Source organism: Agelaius tricolor, unplaced genomic scaffold (assembly GCF_023055355.1).
Source record: "Agelaius tricolor isolate 1412-34295 unplaced genomic scaffold, bAgeTri1.0.p SCAF_1, whole genome shotgun sequence".
NCBI classification, from domain to species: domain Eukaryota; kingdom Metazoa; phylum Chordata; class Aves; order Passeriformes; family Icteridae; genus Agelaius; species Agelaius tricolor.
Window position 1 is genome coordinate 27,087,387 of NW_027269261.1, and position 26,754 is coordinate 27,114,140.

Sequence of the window (26,754 nt, forward strand, 5' to 3'; positions counted from 1 at the left end):
GAAATAAAACTTCAGTTAGGTAGTGCTATATTTGTTTTCCCCCTTCTCTTAAAAGGGAATAATTTGTTCCCTTAGGTTGTGACAGATCCACACAGGAGACTTTCCATGAGTAATATCACTAGAACTGGCATAAACATATGCTGAAAGACCACTTCATTTAGAAGACATTTTTCATTCAGGTACAAACACTTAAAAAAAAGTCTGGACAGAAATTTCTCATGCTTCAATTCTAACCAATTACTTATAGATTTCAAAAGAAAATCCCAACTATAGTATTTTTGTTTTATTAGTTATCCAAATATATAAGCACAGGCTAAGACGGCTTTCTAGTTTTTAAGAGATCCTTACACCAACTAAATCACAAAAATGCATCTTATTTTATGTCCTACTTTTTACACCACAATTTTCAAAATGATTCTCCAGTCATAGATATGCTATATAGCACTTAAATAATCAACTACAATTCTAGCAATAATTCCTTACAATAGTGTGAAGGTGCATTAACACATCTGTACATCTAATTACTCATGAGCCCAACAATACATATTTTGCAGAAGAACATCTTGGAACATGCTTTTTTTTTAACCTTATTACCCTCTTTTTCATTCCCACCCTACTTCATAATGGGCAAGTCTCTTAGAAACATTTGAGAAGCTGTAGGTCAGTTACACGACTTTTAAACAAAGACACTAGCAAAACTAAAATGGGCAACTCATCCTTTTCAAATATAACTATGTTGTTTTCTCTCAGAGACACCAAAGTTTGCACCAGGAAGTTCATGCTCAGTTCTTCCACCCTGCCATGTGGGCAATGAGCATCTATCCTACATCTACTTCTTTGGACTGCCCGTTATTCTTATGCCTAGATGCTGCAAGACAAGCCACCATTGAAGAGTGAGGGTCTTGGAATGATTCTTTCACCTTTTGGAAATTGCTGAATGACTCAGAATCACAATGGTTGAATCACAGTCACAATCACCTGTGGAGACTGACTGGTCCAACACTCTCTCTCAAAGCAGGGAGAATCAAAGCAACTTGCTCAGGGCTGTCTCCAGTCAGGTTTCAAATATTTCCATGTGCAGGAACTCTAAAACTTACTACATATTAACAAGAACATTTGGATCCACTGTAGCTAAGGTGTGATGTTTTGATAGTATTAAGGTGAGGTTCCAAGTTGTTTTTAATGGCAGGTTAAAAATTTAGCACCAAATATTCACTTAAGAAAAGCACATACTTGCTGTGGAACAGTGGGGCATAAATAAATGGAGATTTTGAGATTCAAAACTCTGTTTTCACAAACAGTGCTGCATTGAGAACTCACTAAACAATCACAGCTTTCTCAAATGCTGTAAGCAAAAAGAAAACATGAAATTGTTTGAAAATTAAATTAATGGAAATATGTGCCCTGCTGATTCCAGCAGGAACAGAGCAGGCCCACTTAATTTCCACTGTCTGATGTTAAACTGTTAAGACTATTCTTGCAGCTGATAATTAACAGCTGTTACTTTAAAGAAAATTAACAACAAAACAACAATTTGGAGATCAGAGCAATGGAAGAGACAGCACAATATTAAAACAATAATTGTCCAGATGAGAAACAGAGGTTATCTGAGAGAGACTCGATGGCAGCGCAGCAGTGCAGGGCCTGGAGGGTTCTGGCTGATGCAGACAGCTCCTGCAGGGGGTTATGGAGAACATATGCCAGGGTGGGATACACAGCACCCTTTAATAGGGCAGAGCATCTCCTGCCCCCGGGCTCCTGCTCAGCTCTGCTGGCTACTGCAGGAAGTGGCAGAGCCAAGCCTTGTCCTCGGCCTGCCCCTGGAAGCCAGGCCAGCAGTGCTGGGCTGTCAGCGTGCCCAGAGCCCTGAGCCAGGCTTGTGTCCGCACACCAGCAGCACCACGTGCGGCACCGCAGCCAGAGCTGCGCCGGACCAGCCCGGGGCCTGCACTGGGCAGCTGGGATCAGGCTGACAGCATCTCCTGCACCCACTGCACACATGGGGTGCGCCGGACCAGCCCGGGGCCTGCACTGGGCAGCTGGGATCAGGCTGACAGCATCTCCTGCACCCACTGCACACGTGGGGTGCGCCGGACCAGCCTGGGGCCTGCACTGGGCAGCTGGGATCAGGCTGACAGCATCTCCTGCACCCACTGCACACATGGGGTAACAGGCTCCTCCTCCAGAGGAGGAGGAGAACAGGGCACAAACATGAAATACTCCCCTCTGCCCCCACAAGGAAGGATAGGCTTCCCAGTCGAAGCACAAACAAAACATCAGCTAAATTCAGATCCACATTACATTAAAGAACTGCTGGTGGAGATTTTAATATGAAGGATCAAATTTCCACTATCCTTTTTCTTTACTATAAATTTGCATAAAGGAGAATTTAATCCTGAAATGCCATGTAATTATTTGTAAATTATATATTTGAAATTATTTTATAAAATTAGCCACAGAGAGGTATGTTCAGAATTCTGTCAAGATGTTGAAATACTTTCTTAAAAATATATATAAATAATGCTTTAAGATTACTAATACAACAAACTGGTATGTCCTGGATTTGAGTTTAATCATACAGAGAACTAGAACAAACATTTCACAAGCTCCAAGTCTTGACTTCCTCTGAAGTTCATAAAAGCTCACAACATCACCATCACCACATGCAAGATGTGATTTATGCAATCTAACTATATTAGATGTAACATACTAAAGAACCCCCAAACTTGTATTCTGTTATTAAATCCAATGGAAACTAACCTACAAAAATTTGATAAATAAGAATGGACATGAACTCAAATCATACATACTCCATTAAAATTCTGACGTGTTGCAATCACTAAGATTTCAACCTGTACTGAGTGCTAGAACTGGTATGACCCAAATTCAATTTACATAAAGAAAGCATCTCGTTCAAAGTCCACTGTACTAATTATAAATTTTATCACAACTTAATATGAACCACAGACTAGCTTTGCTTCATAATGCTAATATTTACAGTTAATCAAAAATAATTAATTTTGCATTTTACACATCACATACTAAATAAATGATATTGACACAAATCAACAACATTTCATCTGTATCTTTACTTTATAAAAACCTGGAAGAAATTTCCTCCAAACCATAAAACTGAATAGAATCTGCTTTGAATTAGGTGCCACCACTTTTTTCTTCTCACGTAGCACCAAAACAACCCAGGGCTTAAAATCTTGTCTCAATCAGAAAATATTATTCCTCTTAGTGTAAGAAGTCCAGTAACCTACAATCTACCATAACTGCTTTACCAAAGAGAAGCCAGTAAGAGGAAAAATCATTTCCTCTAGTTCAATCTGCTACTAATGAGCTCAGATTTTCCAGTGAGTGAGTGGTCTTCTCCAGAAAGGCCATGAGATCATCAACCAGCTCCCCCAAGGAGAAAGCTACAACCAAGGCAGCACCAAGTGCCTGTGGACACTCAGGTACAAGAGGCAAGATGATGGCAGAGCCATTTCCCTACAGGAGCAGGGGTTAACGAGAGGAATAGTCAATAGGAGAGCCTTAAGCATTCCTTTAAAAGGAGTTAAAACATTCCTTTAAAAGCCTTTTTACTGTTCTTGTTAGCTAGAAAAACGGGATATATTAAAAAGATACCATATCATGATATCAAAATTATTTCATTTTAAAACATTCAAATTGACAATGTCTCTTTCTATTCAGTCTTACAGCAGAAAATTAGAGTTAACATTTCCTTTTGCAGAGACAATCACTGAGAAGTAACACAGGAATATCCAGTTTGATTTACTTAAACATGACAAAGTTCTAGAAAATAACTTTAATTAAAAAGAAAAAAAGTAACTTGGAGCTGTAATTTTATACTATGAGGAAAAATAGACCAAGAACAGGCAATAAATGCATCACTGGTTTTACTGAAAGCTCACTTACAAAGTATATTTACAATACAAAATCATAATGGTGACAAGAGAATCACCCATGGAAGATGCATGTTTCCCTGAAACATTTGCATCAAATTCAAATGTCAAAATGTATTCTATCTAAATGTTAGTTCCAGTTCAACCTAATAAAAGAACTGAACAGGCAGTAGGCATGTTGCCTCAGCTGCCAAAGGAGTTTTAGAAAATATAAATTTAATTAGGTTTGAGAGAGAAGTTTTATGTAAAAATCCAATTTATTATAAGGAATAACTATAGCTGCTTATAGACAGACATCATCACTCCCACCTCCACGCTTTTGATTTAGAAACATCCACAGACAGCTGAGCTGTTTGAATAATATTTGCTGCTACATAAAAAAATCTGATTTAATTAGAAACTGATATTAATTGCAATTGCAAATATGATTAAAGCAAAAATGTTATTTCTATGTGAGCAACAAATTCACTTTCAGGAGCATTAGGTATTATAAGGAAAGGAAAATATCTAAACACGCAGAACTGCTAGGTGGATGTGATTACATTTACAACCATGCATGGAGTCACCCAAGCAACACCAATCTGCCCCCAAAACTGAAAAGGAAGAAGAAAGCCAGCATCACTCTCTCCTCTCTGCCCTCTCCCCTGCACTTGCTCATTGTTGCTGCAGGAGGGGTGGGTACTGCAGAAGATGCTTCATGCAGCTTGTGCATTTTGATGTCTCCATTCAGGAGCAGTTTCTCTCCTCCGTATCACTCACCATGACAAACGGATCATTTGTCCCTCTCTCCACTTACTCATCATTGACAAAACTGCTGGGACTCAGTTATAGAAAGGAATTATCCTCAATAGGCACCTTCAGTTACAACCACATGACACCGCAGTCATCTAAGTCTAATCCCTTTTCAAGCTGAAATAACCTACTCAAAGTCCCTTTGAGACACACAGCATGTCTATATTCTCTGCCTCTCATGCCCTGAAAAAAGCAGAAGTATGCTGAGTATCTCCTGTTGCTGTGGCATCTTTCAATGTCATTCATGGAGCTCTTAAGACTGCCATGCACTTTGTAGATAAGTTTAATGAGTCCAGGCAAGCATAACCCCCCCAGTTTCAGCATCACACAAAATTACTCCTAGGGAAAGTGCAACATGGGCAGCACTCACTCCTGCACTGCCAACAGCCTCTGGGAGCCAATAGCCTGAAATCAGGATGAGAAATTGCAATTTCAGGTAAATGCAGAGGGAAAGAGCTCTTGCTTAAGAGCTCTTGCTTTACTGACAGACAGGTTGCATTTGTTTCTCAGTCCTGGAATATTCTGGGCTACCAGACACTTAGAGGTCATAAATGTTCAATATTCAAATATTCCTAAAATCCAATGCATTTTGTCTTTTTTTGGGTTTAAAGCAAAGGTTGCATCAGTTGCTCTCCTAGTACTGGGGGAACTTGTTAGCAGTAGTACAGGAGGTGATTTCCTGAGGTTTACTACACAAAAAACCTTGAAAATATTTTTTGGGGGAGATTTTTACCTAAAGTTAGGATCTGCCCACAAACTTTCAGTTTTAGCAGATCTCAACAATATTGATACTTCAAACAGTAAAGAAACTTCTCCCCACTAATAAGAGCATTTATGCCTTAGGATGAAAAATTTCATCCCTCTGACAGCTAGAAGACACTAAAATGAAGATATCTAATGTTTGGCAGCTGAATGTAATCCAAGTGCCTATTCTAAGCTTCTGCTGTCAGCATCAAAGCTAATAGCACAGTAAGTTTAAATAAATAAGTAAATCCATATATCACATCTCACAACAATAAAGGATGCCCAGTAAGAGCTAAAATGCAGAACAGCAAATGTGGTTTTACAAATTAATAGGTATGAAGTTTGGCAGAATCTCAGCTTAAGTAAAAACATATTACTGGCAAACTCACACAAATGGAAAAATGCTTACTTCTCCATTATGTTCTTACAGAATGTCTACTTGAAGACAAAACACTACCCAAATATACAACCAGCTCTGACTGTGCAATAACACTCAGTCTTAGTACATTACAAATCATCTTGTATTTATATAATTTTCATCTGGATGCTCTCACTATTAATCACACTATATTTGCATGCTTCCATTTAAATTAACTCCTGACAGGATTTCACAAATAACTGCTGTTGGAGCTTCTTTACATAGTATGGAGCCTAAATGAAGTTTCTCAATCTTTACTGGTGAGAATTTATCAACTGACAATTACCAATAGCTATTTCATGACACAGTCACTTAAAAGACACATATGTGTTTCTGATGTCTCTTATGTATAAGAAGGACAATAGAGAAATATCCCAAATGCCACAAGCATCATTTATTTTAGAAAGGCCATATTGACACAAAGCATAAATTAACATTTTAATGATTTTTGATACTGGAAGTGAATGTAAATTAAGATTTTGTTGTTAGCATGACAATTCCATACTAGTCTGGAGCAAATCTGTTTCATCTAGGCAATGGGTGAAGACCAGCAGCTTAAAATACACACATGGGTAACAAGAACCGCACTCCAATTTCCCATAATTAAATTCCCTAAATAAAGTTCTGCAAATACAAATGAGAAGGAGGATTTAATCTATTTAAAACAGTTTGTACTTTCCATTATTTTCAGGTGCAAACCCAATGGTTTTCAACCTGTGGTTCACAGGCTACTTCCAAGATGTTTAAAATAGGACATGAAAGAGCACAGCCCACTGCAAGTAGGCTTACAGTCTCTGGAGTGATTGTTTTTACACTGTCATCAGTAAATTTCAATGATCTGCAAATCAACCATACATCAAAGAATGATCATTATTCAGCTCAGTCACTTTCTCTCAATGCGTTCTATCAGGTAACATCCAAATTTGACTACATTCCATTTCCACTACGACAGAAACTATGGTTGACCACACATGTTACTTCAAAGCAAAAAAAGCCACCTGAAACTACAGAACCATGCATGCTCATTTTAGAAGCTCTTAAAAAGCTGCAGCAGCAGCAGCTTACCTGAAAGCCTAAGCTTTTCTGTTTGGTGTCAGTATCGATACCAAGTGTGGAACAATTAAGTCTTGGATTATTAAAGCTTCACTAATTTTCTTCACGTGGAACCTCACACTAACGATTCAAATTCTAACCTTCCATGCCTTCTGATGAATAGACAGCATTTTCAAACACACTCTGGAAATACATCAAAAAAGGGTATTTAGCTTACTCCAGCTTAAAAAGGAATTAATAAACAAAGTATTGGGAAAAAACTCCATTGTGCAGCTGTTAGAGGAGTCTTCTCCAATGCTCGTCTGAGAAGCATTTCAGCTCAAGTCCAAATTTTAATTTTAAGTTTGGATTGAACACCACCCATTCATGCTCACAAATGATCAGGGAACAGGAGTGGGAAATTTCTCTTGACATAACCTGCTGCACTGAACAGGCAAGGAACACACAGCTCAAATGAGAACACAGCTGCACAAAGTTCCCACAGGCTGTACTTCAGCATGTCTGTCTAGAGGAAGCACCTTCAAGGTGCCATGCCCCTTATTCCCTGACTGCACTCATTCTTTCTGCACTACTTCCTCAAGCTTCTTGCATTCCTTGAGCCATCCCTTGACCTTGGCAACCACTCAGATACCTCCTAAGAAAAGGCTCCTTAGCTTCTCCTGCCAAGAAATACAAGATGGCACACAGTGCTGAGACCTGCACACGGCCTTTCACGTTGATTTTAAAGTTCCATCCTTTGGTATCTCTACTGATACTGCAAACATGGTAAGAGCATGTCAACAGCAATAAAGTAAGGTTTGGTAACTCTTGAGAGAAAAAAGGATGTTGAACCAAATAAATACAGGAATTATGGTAGAAGTGGGCATTTTATATTATCATCTCATGTTATGTTTGTTCTGCTAAATAAGAGCTTTCTTTCTATGATATTAAACTAGTAAGAACCTTGCAGTGTTGACCAAAGAGCACAGAAAAAATTAAAAAGTTCTAAGTACATTAAATAATAATTTAAATCACTTTAGTCTGAAAAAAAAGCTTAATTTTGTCCTGTTATGTAACTTGCCTCCTCAGAAATACCAAACACAGAAATTAACTTTTTCTTTCACAGAATAAGCTGAGTTGATAGGAACCTGAAAGGATAATCAAGCCCTACTCCCAGCTCTGCACAGCACCATCCCCAAGAGTCACACCATGTATTTGAGTATGACATCTCGAACTCTTGTCAGGCTTGGTGCTGTGAGCACTTCCCTGGGGAGCTGTTCCAGTGCCCAAACACTCTCTGGGAGAAGAACTGTTTCCTCATATCCAACCCAAACCTCCCAGCCGAGCTTCAGGCCATTTCTTCAAGTTCTGTCATGGATCATGAGAGTGAAGACATCAGTGCCTGTCCCTCGTCTTCCCCTCATGAGGAAGCTGTAACTGCAATGAGGTCTCCCCTCAGTCTCTTCCAGGCTGAACAGACCAAGTGATCTCAGGTGTTCTCGTATGGTTTCCCCTCAATGCCCTTCACCATCCTTGTTGCTCTCCTTCGTTTGACTGGAGCAAGCTAGGAAACTTCAAATGTAGTCATTTTCCTTAAATTTATTAAAACCTTTTTTTATTTCTGGGCTCTGGAAATAGCCTTGAACAAGAGAATTTAGGCCAGAGGAATTTGTTAACACAGAAAGCCCTTAAGAAAGTAGATGGCATTGCAAACACTGACCACCACAAAACATGAAGTGATAATAGTTTTAAAGACTTCTACTAATGAAGTCAAACACACCCAAAAGAAAATCCCCTACTCACAGTATAGTTTTACTAGTCTTGTCCTGTACATTTAAATTAAGACTAAATCTGATCTTGTCTTAACTGAGTTTTAGGAAAACTCCTAGTTCTGCTCTACAAACATACATCATGCAATACACACATGCCAAAACTGCCTCCAGGGACCTGATGGGCACACTCCATGCAGAAATGGTAGCTCTTGCTCATTGCACCTTCTTTCTCTGGTGTTTCTCAATAACCTTTTACCTTTCCAACAACTTCTTGTTTTGTGTTTGCAAATATTTTTGGAAGGTTTTCCCTTTTCACCTAACTTCTGTTGTACTGCAATACCAGATGAAGTCAAGCTGATTATCTTAAAAAAGAGTTGTTTCATTAATCTGAAAATAACAAAGACCTATAAGAAAACAGCCTGTGTTCAAATTACTGCTCAGTGGGGCACATAAAAATTGAAAACAGAGAATTCATTTTGAAATCCTAAATATAAATGGCTTCTCTGTGAGAAAACAAAGAACGGAAAGAATTATCATGTTCAATTTCTCACTGTAATTGTCTGATTTCCAAAAGTATATTTGAGATCAGTACATTTCTAACTGAAGAGAATGCATTACTGCCCTTAGTGATGTTGTCACACATTTAATGGCTTTTCATCCTAAAATCTTCCCTTTCTTCTATCTATTTAGTACCCCTTAAAGACTTGAAGAGATTTACATATTGAGAATGCATAACTTTTATAAACTCTTAGAAAGAAAACACAGAAGGGAAGTTGCACAAAACTTTCCTCTCTCCCCGCAGACTGTTTTACCACAGATTCCCTTGGACGCAAGTCAAATGACATGTCCCAGTGCTCTGGAAAAATGGACTTTTTCCTTAAGATTTAGATCTCTTTCACTAGTAACATTTGCTTCCTGACCCCCTGCTTTCACATTGCTGAAATCTAGACACCATCTGTAACTTACTCTTTTTCTGAACTTAAAGGAATTAAGAATCTCTTTAACTACATCGAAATACTTCCAATTAGTCCTTGTTCTCATCCTGAAAACTATGAATTATTCCTCTGAAATATCAAGGACTGCTCCATAATTATTAAGTGTATAATTTATACAGTTAGCTTCATAAAGTTTTAAATTCATGGCATACAAGCCAGAAGTTATTACCATCTCTTGTTTCACCTGCCCACCACAACTTCACTGCTTACTCACTTCCTTCCCTCCCCTCAAAAAAACACAGCTAGAGATGGTACAGGTGGCTACAGTCAGGGCAGAGGTGAATCCTTGCTTCAAAGGCAAAGATCACCGCTGAATTTCCCATTTTGAATATAATATGGGTCCAGCTCAACATATATAGCAGTCTATGGACACAAGGAACAAGCACTGGATCCTATTTTAAATGCAGTCACTCATTCCAGTCCATGTTGTACTGAACAATATATAAATTACTACACAAGTTATGAACAACCAAGAGTAGGAGGAGGAAGTCATCTCTATGCACAGTGAGGTTCCAGCTTACAGGACTGTCTCCTCTAAACATAAGTACATGCAAAATGATTGTTCGGTTGAAGTATGCATGATCATTCAGCTCTGGTAAATAATCACAACAGAACATAACTTATAAATAAGGGAGGAAGGACAGCTTGGCTAGAAATCACTGCATAATTTAGAATGGTTTCATTGACTATGTCTTCTTCACACACATTTTAAACCCCTTTGTTCCTTGAAGTAGTTCTTCACTGTTTAGGACTTCTCATGACTCCGCTAGAGCTTGAAAGAGACGAAAGCAGAACAAAGGTTCTTCAGTGCACACTTCAGACGTGCGCATTGTTTCCGCTGAATATGTATTCCTATAGCCAAAACTTTCCAAACTACTTTCCACCTTCTGGATCAGACAACTAATGACCTAAGGTGTGTAGGTGTGTGTACATAAATGTGTCATCAAGAGAGTTATATAGCTTAACAGACAAAAATAACAGCTTAAAGGAAACACAATCAAAAAGAAATAGGAATAAAGTTTCCCATATCCCTACCCCCTTCATACTCTCAACAGACTTGAAACAACTGCACTAATGCAGCAAGCAATAGCTTGTAAAAGGATGCAAACCAGCTGAAACGTTTGACAGACAGTGTTAAATACCAGAGGATTCATATCAACCACTTTATTTGAAAAGGTGCTTTGAAGTTGGCTATCTTTCATGTACCTCTTTCATGGCACATTAATAAGGAAAACTGAGATGGGGTAAATTAAGTCCCAAGGTCATATCTAGAGTTACAGCGCTGTGGGTACCTGATGAAATACGGATTAATGCTGCATGAGCACTGAATAAATAAAACCACTTCTGTTAACCACTCAAACAAGTTTTACAAGTAGTTCTGAACTTTATTCAGCAACTAGACTTCAGACATCTTAATCCCCCCACACTGCTTTGAAACCTAATTATCATAATGTGAACCCAAATGTTAGGTCCCTTTCAAACTGCGAGTGCTATGAAGCAGAAAAGTAATGGGAATTAAGCTAGTGTAACATTAGAAATGTAGAGGCATGGAACTTGAAAGTGGCATTTGTTAAAGCTGAGAGAGCATAATGTAGATATTCAACAACATAAAACACACATTTAAATTGAAAAGGATATTTAAAGCATGTGCAGACACCTATAAAATACAAGAGGACCTAAAATCCCGTAGAACAAACATTTCTAAATCAATTTCTTGCCACCAAGGTCCAACTTCAAAAGGTATTACAGCCCTATTCTACCTTAGCAGAACATTTCTTAGTATTCTAAAGCAGATAATTTAAACATTAAAGAAAACCCAATGAGAACTTTACAAGACATTACAGACTTTCCCCTATTCGTCACAGTACAGAAGTGTTTGAACTTAAACAGCAGTAAATTATTCATTACATTGCTTATAAAGTCTTGAGGGTAAGAAAAGATTTTGCTGTAAGTGGCAGAAAAGGATTTTGCATCAAGTTTAAAACCAAGCAGACAGAAATTAAACATCCACCCATTTAAACAGCAACAAAAAATACACTTGCTTGGCTGCATTCTACGCTGCATGTTGAAAACAATTAACAATTCCTGACACTTATCAAACTTCCTTTTAAATACAAACTGAAATACTTTACTCTGAGTGTGCTTTAATGCAGCAAGCACATAAGAGTCAGATCAGTAAGAATGCTTGTATTGTGACAACAAAACCATTGAGGCTGAAAGAGAAATTGTTATTTGATTTTGCCAAATACAAAGATTGAGCTGTTTGTTTTGTCCTGCTTTAGCATAGTTCACCTGTCATTCAGATAGCTTTCATTTCCAAGATGCCTCAAACTGACAGCAATCAAAGAAAACCAGATTCCTGAAATATTTTTTCAAGATTTTCATTTAATCCAAAAAGGCCAATGAAATACTGAAAGTTCATCATCTGCCATGTTAATGCTGAACACAATGTTGTTTCATTTACATTTCTGGTCCTGTTAAAACAAATACACTTGTCTAAACTAGAACATCTGCTTTGGTTATAATACAATGTATCTTTGGCAAGAATTCACAATAGAACTAACATAAATAATCAAAAATATTTATTGAACCTTGTAACAAAAACTGATTTGTAACAAAAAACCCAAAGACTAGATATGATTGTCCCTGGCTCTAGTCCAATCCTAATCTAAGTCAATAAACACAGCTCTAAAAGGGAAACTACATTTTAAAAAAAAAGGAAATGAAAGTCCTGTAGTTATTTAGGTTGGATGTGGCTATCTGAAGGCACGTTAGTTACAAAAATAGTGAAAAATATTTGCTTTAAATCAAAAACTGTCAAACTGAGTCCAGACAGGTTTTAAAGCCACATGAAAAATCATGTCATATGCCTCATTTCCTACTACTGTCTTCACTGATTCATCTTCTCTTTGGGAAACTTCAGTAAAACTCTATGCAGTTTACATTTGCCATTGCTAAATACTTTTATTTTAATCACTTGCTTTTCATATATCATATTTAGCCTTCATTATTTGTGCATGCACCAACTGCACACACCCTTCTGAAATTACACCTTCTATTCTTGTCTCACTTCCCTGGAAATGCATGATTCCAAGCTCTATATGATGAACTGGACAGAAAAGTATGAACAGATTTTATTTTTTTTATAATCATTCCTGATCCTATTCTTCACTCCTAATATTTCCTGAGGAAGTTGAAGTCTGTAGTACCTCCCCATCATTCACATTTCTGAACAACAGCTTATGGTGAGTGTCCAATCTCATCTGCCAAGCCCCTTTACATTTGGACTCCTTTAAGGAAAAAAAGTTTCAAGAGAACATACAATTTGTAATTCTCTAAAACTTGCATACAGCAATGAGCTGAGCTCTGTTTTTCTGGGCAAGGATTTCCACCTTGATGCAGCTCAGTGCAATCCTGTGAGAAGCTGAAAGCTTGGGAAATGGTATCATGTTAGATGCAACTGACTCATTCTGTTACAGTACTTGAACTGGGCTTTTTTGTTCTAGGGGGTTTAGGTTGTTTTGTTTTGTTTGGGGTTCTTTGTTGCTTTGTTTTCCTCACAGTTTAAAAACTATATTGATTAGCAAATCCATTCTTTATTTACAACTACAACCTGCTGAAGCAGGCCTTAAGAATTAACTGTTCCAACAATGGCTGAAATTATTTCTTATAGATTTTAAGTGAAAAACAATTAATAAACATCACTTCATCCAAAAGCATACACAGGTTTCCACAGAACTGATGAGAGATATGTATTCAGCCTATGTATAAACAAAGTCCTCATACTTTTAAAAAAGCCTATCATGATAAAACAACCTAATCTAAGGAAGATTTTGAACATGGAAGCAGAAAAGTTGCTTGTGATCTGAAAGCACATACTCTAGAGGACTTAACTATTTAAAACGAAGAGAATCAGCAGAGCATATTCTTCCAAGCCACCTTCCACAGTTCCCCTCAAAAGGTATAGCAGTTATCCCAATGTACACCTACTGTCACCTATTGCTCAAACAGTAAGACTGTAGTAATTGCCCCTCACTTAGCAAGTATCACATTTTTAACTCAGACTGACATAAATTCCAGGCATTTCACGGTATTATCACAAGTGGAGGTTGGATGGCCGGACTCATCACTCCTTTCTGTTACTAAGAAATACCAAGGAGATTAATGCTTTCTGGAGCTGGAAAGGAAAAAGTAGCTGCCTTGCAGGGTTCAGCAGCATGGCTTGGAACACTGGATAAAGTAATGAGATGTACATGAAACTAGTTGATCAGAAAGGGGTATATGGGAACCCTGATCCTTATGAAAAAACTCAGTGCAGACTGACAAAATGTGAAGAGACAAGCACTGCAAATGCAGCCTGTCTGTAAAGTCACATATATAAGTTCACATGCAGACAGCAATATACAAAGTTCAAGAGTCCCAGATATCAACTATAGCATGAAGTCCAAAAAAACCCCACTTGGCTTTAACGTGAAGCACCTCATGGCTCTGCACACAAATTCTGAAGTATGGACTAGCTCTGCCATATGAACCCAACATAAGAAAACCATTAACAACATAAATGTATAAATTAAAATATATTTCTAATTATGTCAATTTTCAGGATATTGCATGTCAAGTTAAACAACTGCAGTTATAGATCTTTGCTACAAATAGCAGTTTTGGACAAAGTGAAAGGTTAAAAAATTATCAGTCACTACTAGAGAAAGCAACAAACTTGTTAACCTGACTTCTGCCACACAGTATTTATACTAATTCCTATTACACAAGAGCTTTTTTTGGTTCTAAGAACTTGGTAACTTAAGTACTACTTTGAAAATTTTGTCACGTTGAATCATAAACAGGGAGAAAATATTAAATCAGAAGAGGTAAACAGTGATAAAAACAACAATCACAGTACTATATAAACATTGTTTTTCTGTGTAAAGTAGTACATGATCAATAAATAAACAAAACCACTATTTCAAAATAATATTATTATTGCTATAATAATGGGTTTTTAAGCTATATGAAGTGAACAATAGTGAAATTAAGCATTTGCCAAAACCCACAAAGTATGAAGTGTTTTGCACCCTCTACAGTCGTAAAATATTCACTGTTTTTGCGCTGGACTCAATAAATAGGATGCCTAATTTTTCAGAAGCTTGAATAACCTCCTCTAATTTGCAAACAATTACCATTAGAAAACCTTTACTACATCTCCTGGAATAAAAGAGTGATTTAAGAATGGAATCTTGTACAAATTTACTTGGGAATCATAGAAATGATGAACAAGTGCAACACACCATAAGACAACAGAAATAACATATTTGTTAAACATTTCTGTAAGGCCACTTTCTAATTTATGAAAAAAGGCACTTTTAAATGTATAGAATAGTTTAAACAGCAAAAGGCCATAACCTTCTTTAAAAATATGGAAAACTTATTTCAGCATGCTAAGACAGTGAAAACTAAATACTGCTGTTAAATGCTGGCACAAAGGATAATCCAAGGTAAATCACAAAAAATGCTTTAGAAAAAAAAAAAGGTGGGAATTAGAAAAAAGAGAGGAGTACTGCATGGTAGAAAAGAAGGTGGTATAATACAGTTTCCATCCAAACCAACAGAAGAATACTTTAGCTCAAATTCAACAAACTAATGGATAAAATCTGAAGTTCTGAAAAGGATAAATATATTTACTACTCTCCATTTGGTATTAACACAGTATTTATTTCCAGATCATTTAATTCCCATAGGATTACCAAGCATTCCATACTGCAGTCAGACACCAGAAGCTTTATCACGTGCAGTTAAACCTCATTCATCAAGAAATAAATACACAATGCCAAACGGGTCCTTAGCTGTTAGTGTTGCTATTCTCTCATACTTTGTTACAATAATAATAGCAAGAGAGTGAACCTCAGGAAGAAAAAATAAAATGCTTCAGTGAATCTCTATTACTGACTCAGGATAACTACTGTCATGCTTCAAAGAGCTACAGCTAGTTTTCTTTGGCTAGAACCTTGGATCAAGCTTGACTCAAATACAGACAAGGCAGCAAAAGAAATACTTCAAAAATTACATCTAAATTACTTGTTAAGATATGCTGAACAAATGAATAATATCCCAGCAAAGGGATCTTACCAGTAAACAACATCCAGCGGTGCAAAATACTTCTTCATAATTAAGTCAGCAAAGTAAGCTTCTGTTTCTCTGCAGGCCGTGCCATTGCCAATCACAACAGTGCTGCAGCTTTGCGTGGGTTAAAAAAACCAAACAATTACTCTCAAATATTCTTTTATACTTTTTCATACATAGTATTCAATCCAGCACTGTGATCAATGCATCTAATTTTAGATAACACAAGGCTCAGATGTAATGAGAAAACATTCCTAGAAGCATCACGTTGTGTTTAACAGGTTTTCAATGTGATAGTTCATGAGATGAGTAAAAAATTTTCACTTATTTGTAATCGGATTGTACAGTGGTAATATAAGCAGAAAATCCAAAAATGATACTTCATATTAATAAATGGAATGTTATTTATAGTCCTCAAACACTTTCACCTCGTTTTTCTCTCATCTGGTATGAGTCATGAAAAAGAGCAGAAGCCAAAGCAATCAGCATCTTAATTCCTTAATGGGAATATCATAGTTTCCAACAGCTTGCAAGGTCATTCCCTCTGACTGCCCACACCACAGCCAGCCAGCCACCAAATCACCTTGTTTAAAGCCAATCTAATTCTTATAGACAAACTGGACTGTATGCTGTGGTAATTCAGCAGCTGACTCAGTAGACCAGATGTCTGTCCACAGACATAGTTGGACACAAACTTTTAATCATGCTGCCCCTGTTTGTAATTCCATCTGGAGAGCTACCTTTGCAGGATTTCCTTTGCTTGACAAAACTCTACCAAAACCTAATGTGGCTTTTGGAACAGAGAAAGACTGATGAGTGATTTGGGGGTTGCAGGGGCTAGGAAGAGGAAGGCTAAAGTTATTTCTTAGCTGAATGCTAATTTCTATTCCCAAAAATAAATGGATTAACAGTTTTATGGGGATACATTCATAGCATGCAGCCTTGATTTGATGTGCTTCTAACATATATGTACTGCAAAAGCATGAACACAAACGAAAAAGCAAGCTCTGAACTAGACTAAAGAAAATAAACCTCCAGTTAAATCAGTAGAATTCTTATTGCAATCAAAATCAAGTATTTCTATAGTGAAGATTTTCATTTTGTTTGGTAAGAAAAGAGCAATAAATGAAAGTTTCTTTAGCATACTTGTACTGTAGCAGAAGCCTCTTTATCTTCTCAGCTTCACGAAATCCTTGACCAGAATGCAAGTAAACTACATCAGTGTGGAGTATCTGACCTAGAATGAAAGGCAAAGCCATTTGATTAAATCCACAAAGGTCCAAAGGCCACATCCTGCAGAACTACTGAACTTAATTTGATGGTTGACAAAGGAAGCTTCTTTATCAGCCATCTTTCCCTTTGATCTCTATATCCATTTAGAAGAAATGTATGGTTGGCGTAAGACAAGAATGCTTTGGCAAAAGAAAAACAAGTTAATACATTTTGTAGCTCCCTGCAGACATAGTCACATATCAAGTAATGAACACCTAAAACTATCAGCAAATATAACGCATTATATCACAGAGAAAGAGAGCAATTTACTATAAAATATTTATTGTTCTTGTGTAGTACAACTTAGAGATCCAGAAAAGAGTGATGAAAATTAGACAGTCTAAGGACTTGCAGTACATAAGTTCTAGAATTCCAACGCTAGCTCTTGTCATCATCCCATCTATCACATTTGGAAAGAACTGTATTAACCACTACTGATAGCTAATGGTGCAATGAAAGCTCAATCATTTACTGCACCTTTATTGCCTTCTAAAGAACATACCTTTCTTTACCTTCTTCTGGGGTGGATATAGTCTCAAGCAAAAAGCAATAACAAAATAAAAGGAAAACAAATAGTTTTTGCATAAGCCTAAAGAGGTGTGCATCCCCTCAATAGACTAGGACGAAGTGGAAAGGCTCTGTTCTATATGTGAACTAAGAAGTTTTGCAAAAACAGTGTTTCTGACCTCTTACATTAAACACACACTGCTAAACAAAAAGGGTTGAAAAAGTGTCCAGATGTCCAAGACACTAGCCATGAAAAAAAGCAATATTACAGAAAGTATTTAAATACAAATTCTTTGTCAAACAATAAAAATGCCAGGTGTTCTCTTCGCTGACTACTGAGGAGCACAATCATTTCAACCTGTATTCAGGAAGGCAGAAGGCATCTTAAATTCTATTTAAGAGAGAAGTAATAATGTCAAAGAAGTCACTGGAATCCAGGTGCCAGAAACTTAAGCTAGCTGAAGAAAGGAATTATACAACAGGATGTGTGGAAAGCACTAAAAGCTTTACCAAAAAAAACCACAATTTGATAAAAAAGTAGGTTTTGAAACTATCTTTACTCTAAATGAATGAATTTTTATCAGTCCTTCCAAAAATGTTTGGAATTGAAACTTACTGGTTGGTGAAATAATTGCCAACTTGCAGCCATGTTTGTAGCCAGGATCTACTCCCATCAAAGCACGGCCCCTCACAGGGCTGGTCAGAAGCAGCTGACGGAGATTTCTCCCAAACATCATCACAGACTCTTTCTCTGCATCAGATGTCAACTTGGATCTTAGAAGGATAGAAATAAAAGAAAAAAAAAAAAACCCAAATATTTTTCTTTCAATTAACTTTCAAATACACGTATTAGTTGTTCCAAAGTCGTAAGGCCTTTTCCAATCATGTTTCCATCATCTTCAATTAAATGTTACAATTCAAATCAAGTTGTTGACACCTTTTTCAAAAGATCAGCTATATGTCATCTCATTCTTGTTCTAAGAAAACCAGTCAATATAAAAAGTACAAGAGAAACACTTGTAAGAACATACACCCACCAACTACCATTCAAACATCAACTCATAATTTTGAGCAAAGAACAGCTTCCTTTCAAAGATTGTACTAATTGTAAAGAAAAGAGGATTTGAAGGAGGCACGGATCAAATTCATCACAATTTCACAGTTCTAGAGAAAAATCACAATCCAGCAAAAAAATGGATCGTGGTTTACACTGAGAGAAACTGGAACCAGAGAAGAAACTGGAAGGGTCCCTCCAACTAGTTGCTAACTCCTGAGGCATTTAATTTTGTCTTTGGATTGCTTCATTTAACTGACATCAAAGAAGTGTGAAGACTTGAGCTTTTTCTAGGAGGGTATTCTGATTCCTCAGAACAAACTGCAAAGCTGCTGGGGCCACAGTGTTCCCTTTCTTTTCCAAGTTATGTTCTTCAACAGAAAGAAGTGAGGTAGTGCAGTAAGGATTGAGTTAGATGACTTGAAGCACAAACACTGCAGAGTGTCACAAGAAACAAATTAGTCTTGTTGAGTGAAGATGTAAAAGATTCACAATATCTTACTCATTAGATGTGGCCAGCAAGACCATGACTGACAAGGACAAGTATTTTCATCATGGTATGGCACTTAAAAAAACAATAAAGCGGAAAGAGTAATGTGTACAAAAATATTCATCACCTCTCCGATTTCTTTTACTTCTGCAGGTACTCATTATCACTTGCCTATGCATTATGTTGTCAGTAACTCCAATAATTGGGGAGTCAAAAGCAATCCAGTAAAGCCTTCATTTAAAGGTAGCCAGGGCCCTTATTCTGCTTTTCTTTTTACCTGTCACTGAAAAAAAACCTGCTGTCTTGGTTTATTTCTACAGAATGTGAAAAAAACTGCATTGCAGTTAACTAACCCTATCAGAATGGGACAGGGAAAATTGCTCAAGTTGTTTAGGTCAATCAATGCATGGCACACATAGTGCCAACTACAAATAATTCAAAGAGAACCCTCATAAGGGCTATTTGACATGATGAAATATGAAGCTGTTCCGAGGAGTTTTTGGTTGTGGAAGAACTCAAAAGCTTAACTTGAATTTGCCCAGGATCCAACCAGTCAACCAGCTCAGCCCTGTCTCATCCCACAGTGGTACAGAAAGAACTAATAAATCCTCATCATCTCTGATTCGTAAAGTAGTCCACAGAGAGGTCTAGATCCTCTTTCACATGTGGAGCATTTCCTGGGGAGCATTTCCTAGGGAATTGTGCAACAGCAAAAGGCTCCCTTTTTTTCCATGTGCTCTTTGTTTCGGTATCAGGTAGATGAGATTATCACAGACACAATTCAAAGAGAGATGGTGAAAGGTACACAGGCATTACAAGGCTCCTTAGCAGTCCAAATGTGCCCTCAGCAAAGACCAAACACTCTATATCACCACCAAATGTGTGAATGGCTGCACCAGTTCAGCTAAATTGTCCCTCTATTCCAGGATTGTGTCTCCAAGTCTGTCTCCAAGCAGTTGCCTAAGCAGCTGACAGAGCAGCTCCAGCATCTGTCCCATAATCTTGTCCTACAACTGCTTCCAGAGTATTTCCTGGGCTGGACATGACTTGTCTCTTTACTAGCTCATAACAGAGCTCTTGCTCAACTATCCAACCTCTTCCTGAAGACAGATAAACTTCTTTCATCCACAGAGTCTGCTGGCAGTGAGTTTTGCAGGTCCATCACAAACTGTAAATAGCTGCCACCTTTTGGTTGGAAACTGATTGTTTTTGTTATGCCCCTCTAAGCCTTATACTGGAGGGGAGTAAAAATTTATCCCTAGAAACCTTGTTCCACTCTTCACACATCATTTATCTCTAAGTCCTCCCTTTTCCAAGTTGAAGTCATAGTGTAGCCATTTTTTTTCTTTCCAGAGAAATCATTTCATTCCTCATTCCCCTTCACTGGGCCTTTTCGAGTTCCAGTGAATTGTTTTCCTACTTCCTACCCCCCTCCCCATGTGAGTGGACCAAAATGGACAACAGTATTCCAAATACAGGCCAAATAAGTCAATGATTCTTTGTCTTTATTCCTTACATAAATATCTCACCTTCTGAGCACTTAACATTCATGTGGAGCTACCTTCCATGGTGCCAAAGCCCCTCTCCTGTGGCAGGACAGCTCAGAGCTAATAGTTTTACTTATCAAAAGATAACTACTTCCCCTTGAAAGTATAATTTTACATTCATTTCCCACTGAATTTCAGTTGCCATTCCATTTCTTGATCATTCAGTCTTACAGCATCCTTCTCCCATTTTCCCCTTCTCTAATTAAAAAAACCAAAAACAAACAAACAAAAAACTAAGCCACAGAACAAGCTGCTTCTAGGGTGAGTCCAGAGACAGAACAATTAGATGCTACTAATGAGAGACCAGAGAAAACAAAAGCAAATACCTCAGCCTCACAGAAGTATGGATCTTCTAAATACACACATAACAGAGAATCAACCAGTCACCCATGCATGCAAATGAAGGTTAAAAGTGGCTTGTAGACAAGAGAATGGAATGCCCTTGAACCAAAGGTTTTGTACAAAGACAGGCCATTCCATCCTTCCACTTATCCCAAGGATACAGGTGCCACGAGGCCAAGTCCTCCCACACTGCAAATTCCTGTCAGTACAAGGGAGACTTGTGTAGAAATTAAAATTGCCCCTAAACACATGCTATTAGTTATGTCAGCCTTATGGAAATCATGTTTAAAATTGGCATGGATATGCAGCAACTTTTACAGCAACAGGAAATGTTACTGAAATTGCCAGGTGTGTAGGGGGAATGTCCTCTCTATTATGTAATATCCTGTGTTTTTAAATTTCAAGTATAGACATCTCTTTTTTCTCTGCCTCTTACTCAACACTTGTATCGATTACATGATCTACTGTCTGAAGCAGTTGCCCTTAATTTCAAGCCTGGTATAATCATTTGATCTTTTGGAAAAAAAACCCCATTAAGCTACTCAAAACAATATAATACCTTTCTCTTTTTCAGTGTGTTATTGGCTTCATCCAAATGGCAAGATGTCCAGCTTCATGCTTTTCCAATTTACAACAGTTCTCATTAACATGGCAGAGATAAAAGGCAGAGAGTAGTCCTCTCTAAACACAAGCAAAATGGCTATTTTGGGGAAAAAACCCCAAACAAACCTCAAAACTCTTCAGTTCCCACTTTATGAAAAAAATATCAATTAAGTCAGGACTCCAAGCCCCTCCCTTGAAGTCTACAAAGCACTCAGACTGTATATCACTAACAGGTGTATCATAATAAAAGCAAATAACCTAATAATGGTCTATTAATTTCCATATTCAGTGTTATAAGATTCAGTTTTTAAACTGAGATTTAAAATTCCATACTCCCAATTACACTTCTGTGGAAAAAGATCTGCAAACTAGCTTCAGGTGTGAAACAAGATATACAGAGAAATGTTTGTGTCCCTGAAGACAGGGGAGAAAAAGCACTTCTGCAAGAAAGCATGGAAAACTATGAAAGGATTATCCATTAAGAAATATGCCCATGCCACATCACCTGCATGAAACCCTGATGGAATCATTCCATGCAGTACTGCAACAAGATAAAATGTATTTGAAAGAGCCAAAAGCAACAGTGGACATTATTATACCAGATACAAGAAATTACATCTGACAGAATGGAAGAAAGGAAATTAAACAATAAATAAGGTAATCGTCTTGCTGGCAAGTTTCATTCTTCTTCTGATCACTAGAAGCACCAGCAATTTCAAGACATTCTTGGAAACTTTCTGTTCCAACATTTAATGATAATAAAAAGAAAAAAGAACAGCAGGAGGTGGGTTGGAAATAATGCTAAAAGGAGGTACTGAATACTTTAGCAGCCCTTTGCAAGAGTTGGAAAAAACAGCTCTGGTGTGTCCGGAAAGAAAATAGGAGGAGGATAAGGGTTAAGTGATCAGGGACCGGAATATTGTCAGGTGCTTTGAGTTCCTCTCTATAGGAGAGGTTTCAGATTTTCCTATCCAAACTCCACCAATCATGCAACATTATCATAAAGAGTAAAACCTAAGCAGACGTACCCTCAGGAACCGGCAGCAAACTTCGTATGCTTCTCATTGATTGCTTGTGAGCTACATCTAATAAGTAGTAGGGAAGGGAAGGAAGCTTTTCTTTCCCCTTTTGATTAAGAAAACCTTCAGCAACCTACTGCTCCAGCAGTCCTCAAAGTGTTACACACAACACAGGCCACAACAGTCCTGTGGTACAAACCACTGAATAAAAATACAAGAAAAGAGCCTTGAAGCGCCCCTATATTTCTTAAAACCAAACCCCACTAAAAAGTAAGTATTTTTGTTTATTTTGAAAGAGTTTGATTGTAGAGATGTAGAGACTGTAGTGACAGAAGCCAACAACTGAACTCTTCACCATGAGATGCTCACCATTTTGACCACAATAGACACAGTGCCTCCCCTAGAGTAGCTACATGTATTGTGGTCACAAAATAGTGAGTGAACTCAGTATTTTTAGAATCTGTGAAATTCTAAGTAACAAAAGACCAGGCTCACTAATCAAAAGAAGAGAAGCAATCTTGCTTGCAAAGCAATAAGCAAACATAACATACTGTAGTGAAGATGCTCAAAAACCACTGAAAAGACATGCTGTTAAAATCTTGAGCTGATGGTTCTTTTCAGGGAGGTAGAACACAGATCATTCTTGCAATGATGTTCATGAAAAGGTGTCAAGAAAACAGCTCCAATTCAAAAACAAAAGCACACTCAGGAAAGTACAGAAAAAACATTTCATAATGTGGTTGCTGATTTTAGGTACTAGATAGCATGTCATTTTCATACAAGTCATTTCAACATCTCTGGTCCAAGAAACAGGGTCTCTTGGATAAATTTCATTTTGAACTAGCTCAAAAAAAGCATTAACATTTAGGTCACGTATCAGATTGCCTTGCCAGAATGAAGCATGCTATGTTTTGAGGAGCTTCTCTGGTACTGAAGAATCACACCATAAGTACTGTTAGCCATTAGAAGATAATACTGTTAATGGACATATTCAGTTATTTCCACTATATGGTAAACTCTTATACTACACCATAATATACCCTATTTGCTAATTTGATGCTAATTTGATACTAAGTTTTCAATTTCCTTTAAATGTGGAATAATATTACAGATCTTAACAAGGGACATGATATCCAATGACATCATTACCATAGTATCACCAGTAATAAGTTTACTGACTTCTCTAGAGACATCACAGCACTCACAAATTACTATCAGACCAACACTATAACTAATTCATTGGCCACAAATACAGCTGGCAAACACGAGGAGTGCTTCCAACCTTAACAATACTTTGCTGAATTCTATTAGACAGGTAAAAGAGAGTGAGTCAGAACAGAGTCACTGAAAGTAATATTGCTGTGATATGAAAAGATGTTTGAAAAATTCAGTGACATCATGGTTTATGCTATTACAAGAATAAAGATAAAATTATCATGATAATATGGTTCTAAATTGTACTTAATTAGAAAAATGTACAAGTATCTAAGTATGTAAACATGTAAAATGTTACTACATTTTACATTTAATGTTACTACATTACTACATGTAAAATGTCTTCACAGAAAGATCATTTCTCTACTGTAGCCTAAACTGGTTCTATAGATTTAATTTTTAATAGTCAGAAATTAAATCTATAGAACCAAGACTATATAGCTCATTTCCTCTGTAAACACAGAGGATTAGAAACATGCTGATATTTTTAAATAGAGAAATAATAGTTTAATAAAACACTGGGGAGGGAATTGCTAAAAAAAATTTCAGTAATATGAAAATATAGATTTATTCCAGGCTTACCTGAATTCCCTACAGAGAAGAGGATATATAAGGCGTTTATATGCATCCTCTACAGAACTACGCAGTAGCCTCATAAAGTCTGGTTTTAAAAATTGCTTTGGTCTCCATCTGCAAAAGATTGGAAGAAAAATAAAAAATATTTTAAGAACACATGCAAACAACTAGATAAAAAAGGAACTTTCCAGAAAGGCTTCTACATTGTTAAATCCTATAAACTGCAGAATTACTACAATAATTAGGTAACTAAATCATGAGTCAAATATGAAAGGAATGAGAAGTTGCTCATAGTTCTAATACCACACAAAGGACAGGCTTATCTTTTTTAGGTTTTAGAACACAATAATGGTTTATGTTTTAAAGAAAACATAAAAAAAAACATTCTCCACTTTGAGAAGTCAAAGCTTCTTATAACTGAACAAAGAACTTGGTTCCATATTACCTTTAGGGTTGCATTATTTGCTATTCCTCATTACATCAGAAAAAAAATGACTAAACATCCTCTGTGATTGTCACTGCAGAATAACTGAAAAAAGGCAACTATGGACAGATGGAGATTAAGGAGCTAAACTAATGCCAATAAATAAAACCCAATTCAAATTTCATTTGGAATGCACTGAGTATCTCTATTCAACTTCTAAATGAATTCCTACTAATTTTGCAGCAGTTCTTAAACCACAGAAGCCAAAAATCTTTAAAAATTATTTTCTATTTTACCTGCTACTAATACATTTGATGTGTAAATTATAATATAGGAAAAGGGAAAAATGAATAAACAATACCAAACAAAAACAAGACTGTTTTCCAGCTTCTTCTAAGCCAAACTCTTTGAAGCCTTGAACTCTTTTCTAGGTAGGCTGCATGGTAACCATATAATTGTAACAACAAGTACTTCAAATTTTGCTGTAAAATACACCTCACTCTCAAAGCTTCCTAGATATTTAATCCATTGATCTTTTTGTTGAGGGCAAATTTCCATGAAGGAGGGTGTGGGGAGGTGTGGGTTGGGGTGTGTGTGTGAGTCCTTGAACAAGCAGAACTGACTCCTCGAGACTGTCCACCCTGTGAGAAGAGATTGAGGTGAAGGAGAAGCAACCAGATATATTGTACTCAAACAGAAACATACTACTGACATTTTCTATTAAAGTCCACCTGTTTTTTATTACTTTTAAAAGTATTGATAACACTCAAGAGTTTTCTTCACTTATTGTATTATTTAATGTGCCTGGGTCCCAAACTGTGATGGGAGATACCCATACATATTTTTAAAAACCCATGCAAGTTTTCTAAGTTTATTGTTTGGGTGGCTTAAATGAAACATGCTGGAATTATGGTCATAACGTGCCCAGCTGCAGCAAAAACAGAACTGAATTTTACTTTTGATCTTGTTTGTTGGCAGCCACTCATAAATACTGAGAATTCAAAATTGCTCCTACCCAGACAGCTTTTCAGTTGTCTAAGGGGATCTGCAGCTTCCTGAAACAGCTTTTCTATGTGTCTGTGCATATAATAGCTGAGAAATGTGTGATGGAGTCAACCCTGCATTGAGCAGAGACACACAGGAACAGAATTAAGCTCACCATTCAGTTTTATAACATTCAGGGTTGTAATCAGTGCTTAGCCACATGACCTCAGTTCACCAACAGTTTTTGCAAATAGCTCTATCATACTTATTTGTAATTTGAGACTCTTTCCACACCTATATAAAACTGAGAAAGGCTTTAAATTCTCTTATTGCCATCATATTCTATAAACATGAAGGTTTTGCAGGTGCAAGTATGACTAACATCCTCAGCACAAATTAGAATGAATTTGGAAACCTCTCAGCTGTTTCCCCCTCTCTTCCATCCATTAAAGCCAGTTAAACCCTGTAAATAGGTTATCACTATAGATATTTTTATTACCTGCCTATACATAAATAAAAATTTAGGCAACATTCTGCTAGAAGTCGTTGCAAATGAGAAAACATTCAAACAGCAAGTTCAATTGCAGCAAATACTGTAGTTTAATGATTTCAATACTTCTTGAAAGAAGAGAAAAATTCACTTTGCTGCAAAAAGCAAAGCAAAATCATGTGTGTATATTTTTAAAGATCATCACAGCCTAGCTAAGCCTCCCTCTAAGAACAGATTTTTTCTTGATTATTTAATCAAGATCTAGCTTTTGAAGCCAAATTATAAAAAAGCTCCATACAAATAGTATCATCTTACTCTGATCACCAGCTCTCCATGTCCCAGTGCTCACAACAGGGACCACAACAAACATAAATGGCTTAGACTACTGAGACACCAGAGGGTGGAACTACACATAAACAGAATTAACAGAGCTCACGTTAAGAACCACCA

The 26,754-nt window shown here is 37.0% G+C and overlaps 1 protein-coding gene across 3 annotated transcripts in view; it reads right to left on the minus strand.

Annotated features, from left to right (window-relative positions):
* SRBD1 (S1 RNA binding domain 1) overlaps positions 1–26,754 on the minus strand; it is a 123,008-nt gene that overhangs the window by 72,492 nt on the left and 23,762 nt on the right. For all 3 annotated transcript variants that reach the window (XM_071427658.1, XM_071427668.1, XM_071427677.1), the window contains 4 exons: positions 24,413–24,520; positions 18,177–18,334; positions 16,928–17,018; positions 15,788–15,895 (listed from right to left, as the gene is read on the minus strand). In XM_071427658.1, coding sequence (XP_071283759.1) covers positions 15,788–15,895; positions 16,928–17,018; positions 18,177–18,334; positions 24,413–24,520 — 465 coding nt within the window. The remainder of the gene's footprint in view (positions 1–15,787; positions 15,896–16,927; positions 17,019–18,176; positions 18,335–24,412; positions 24,521–26,754) is intronic.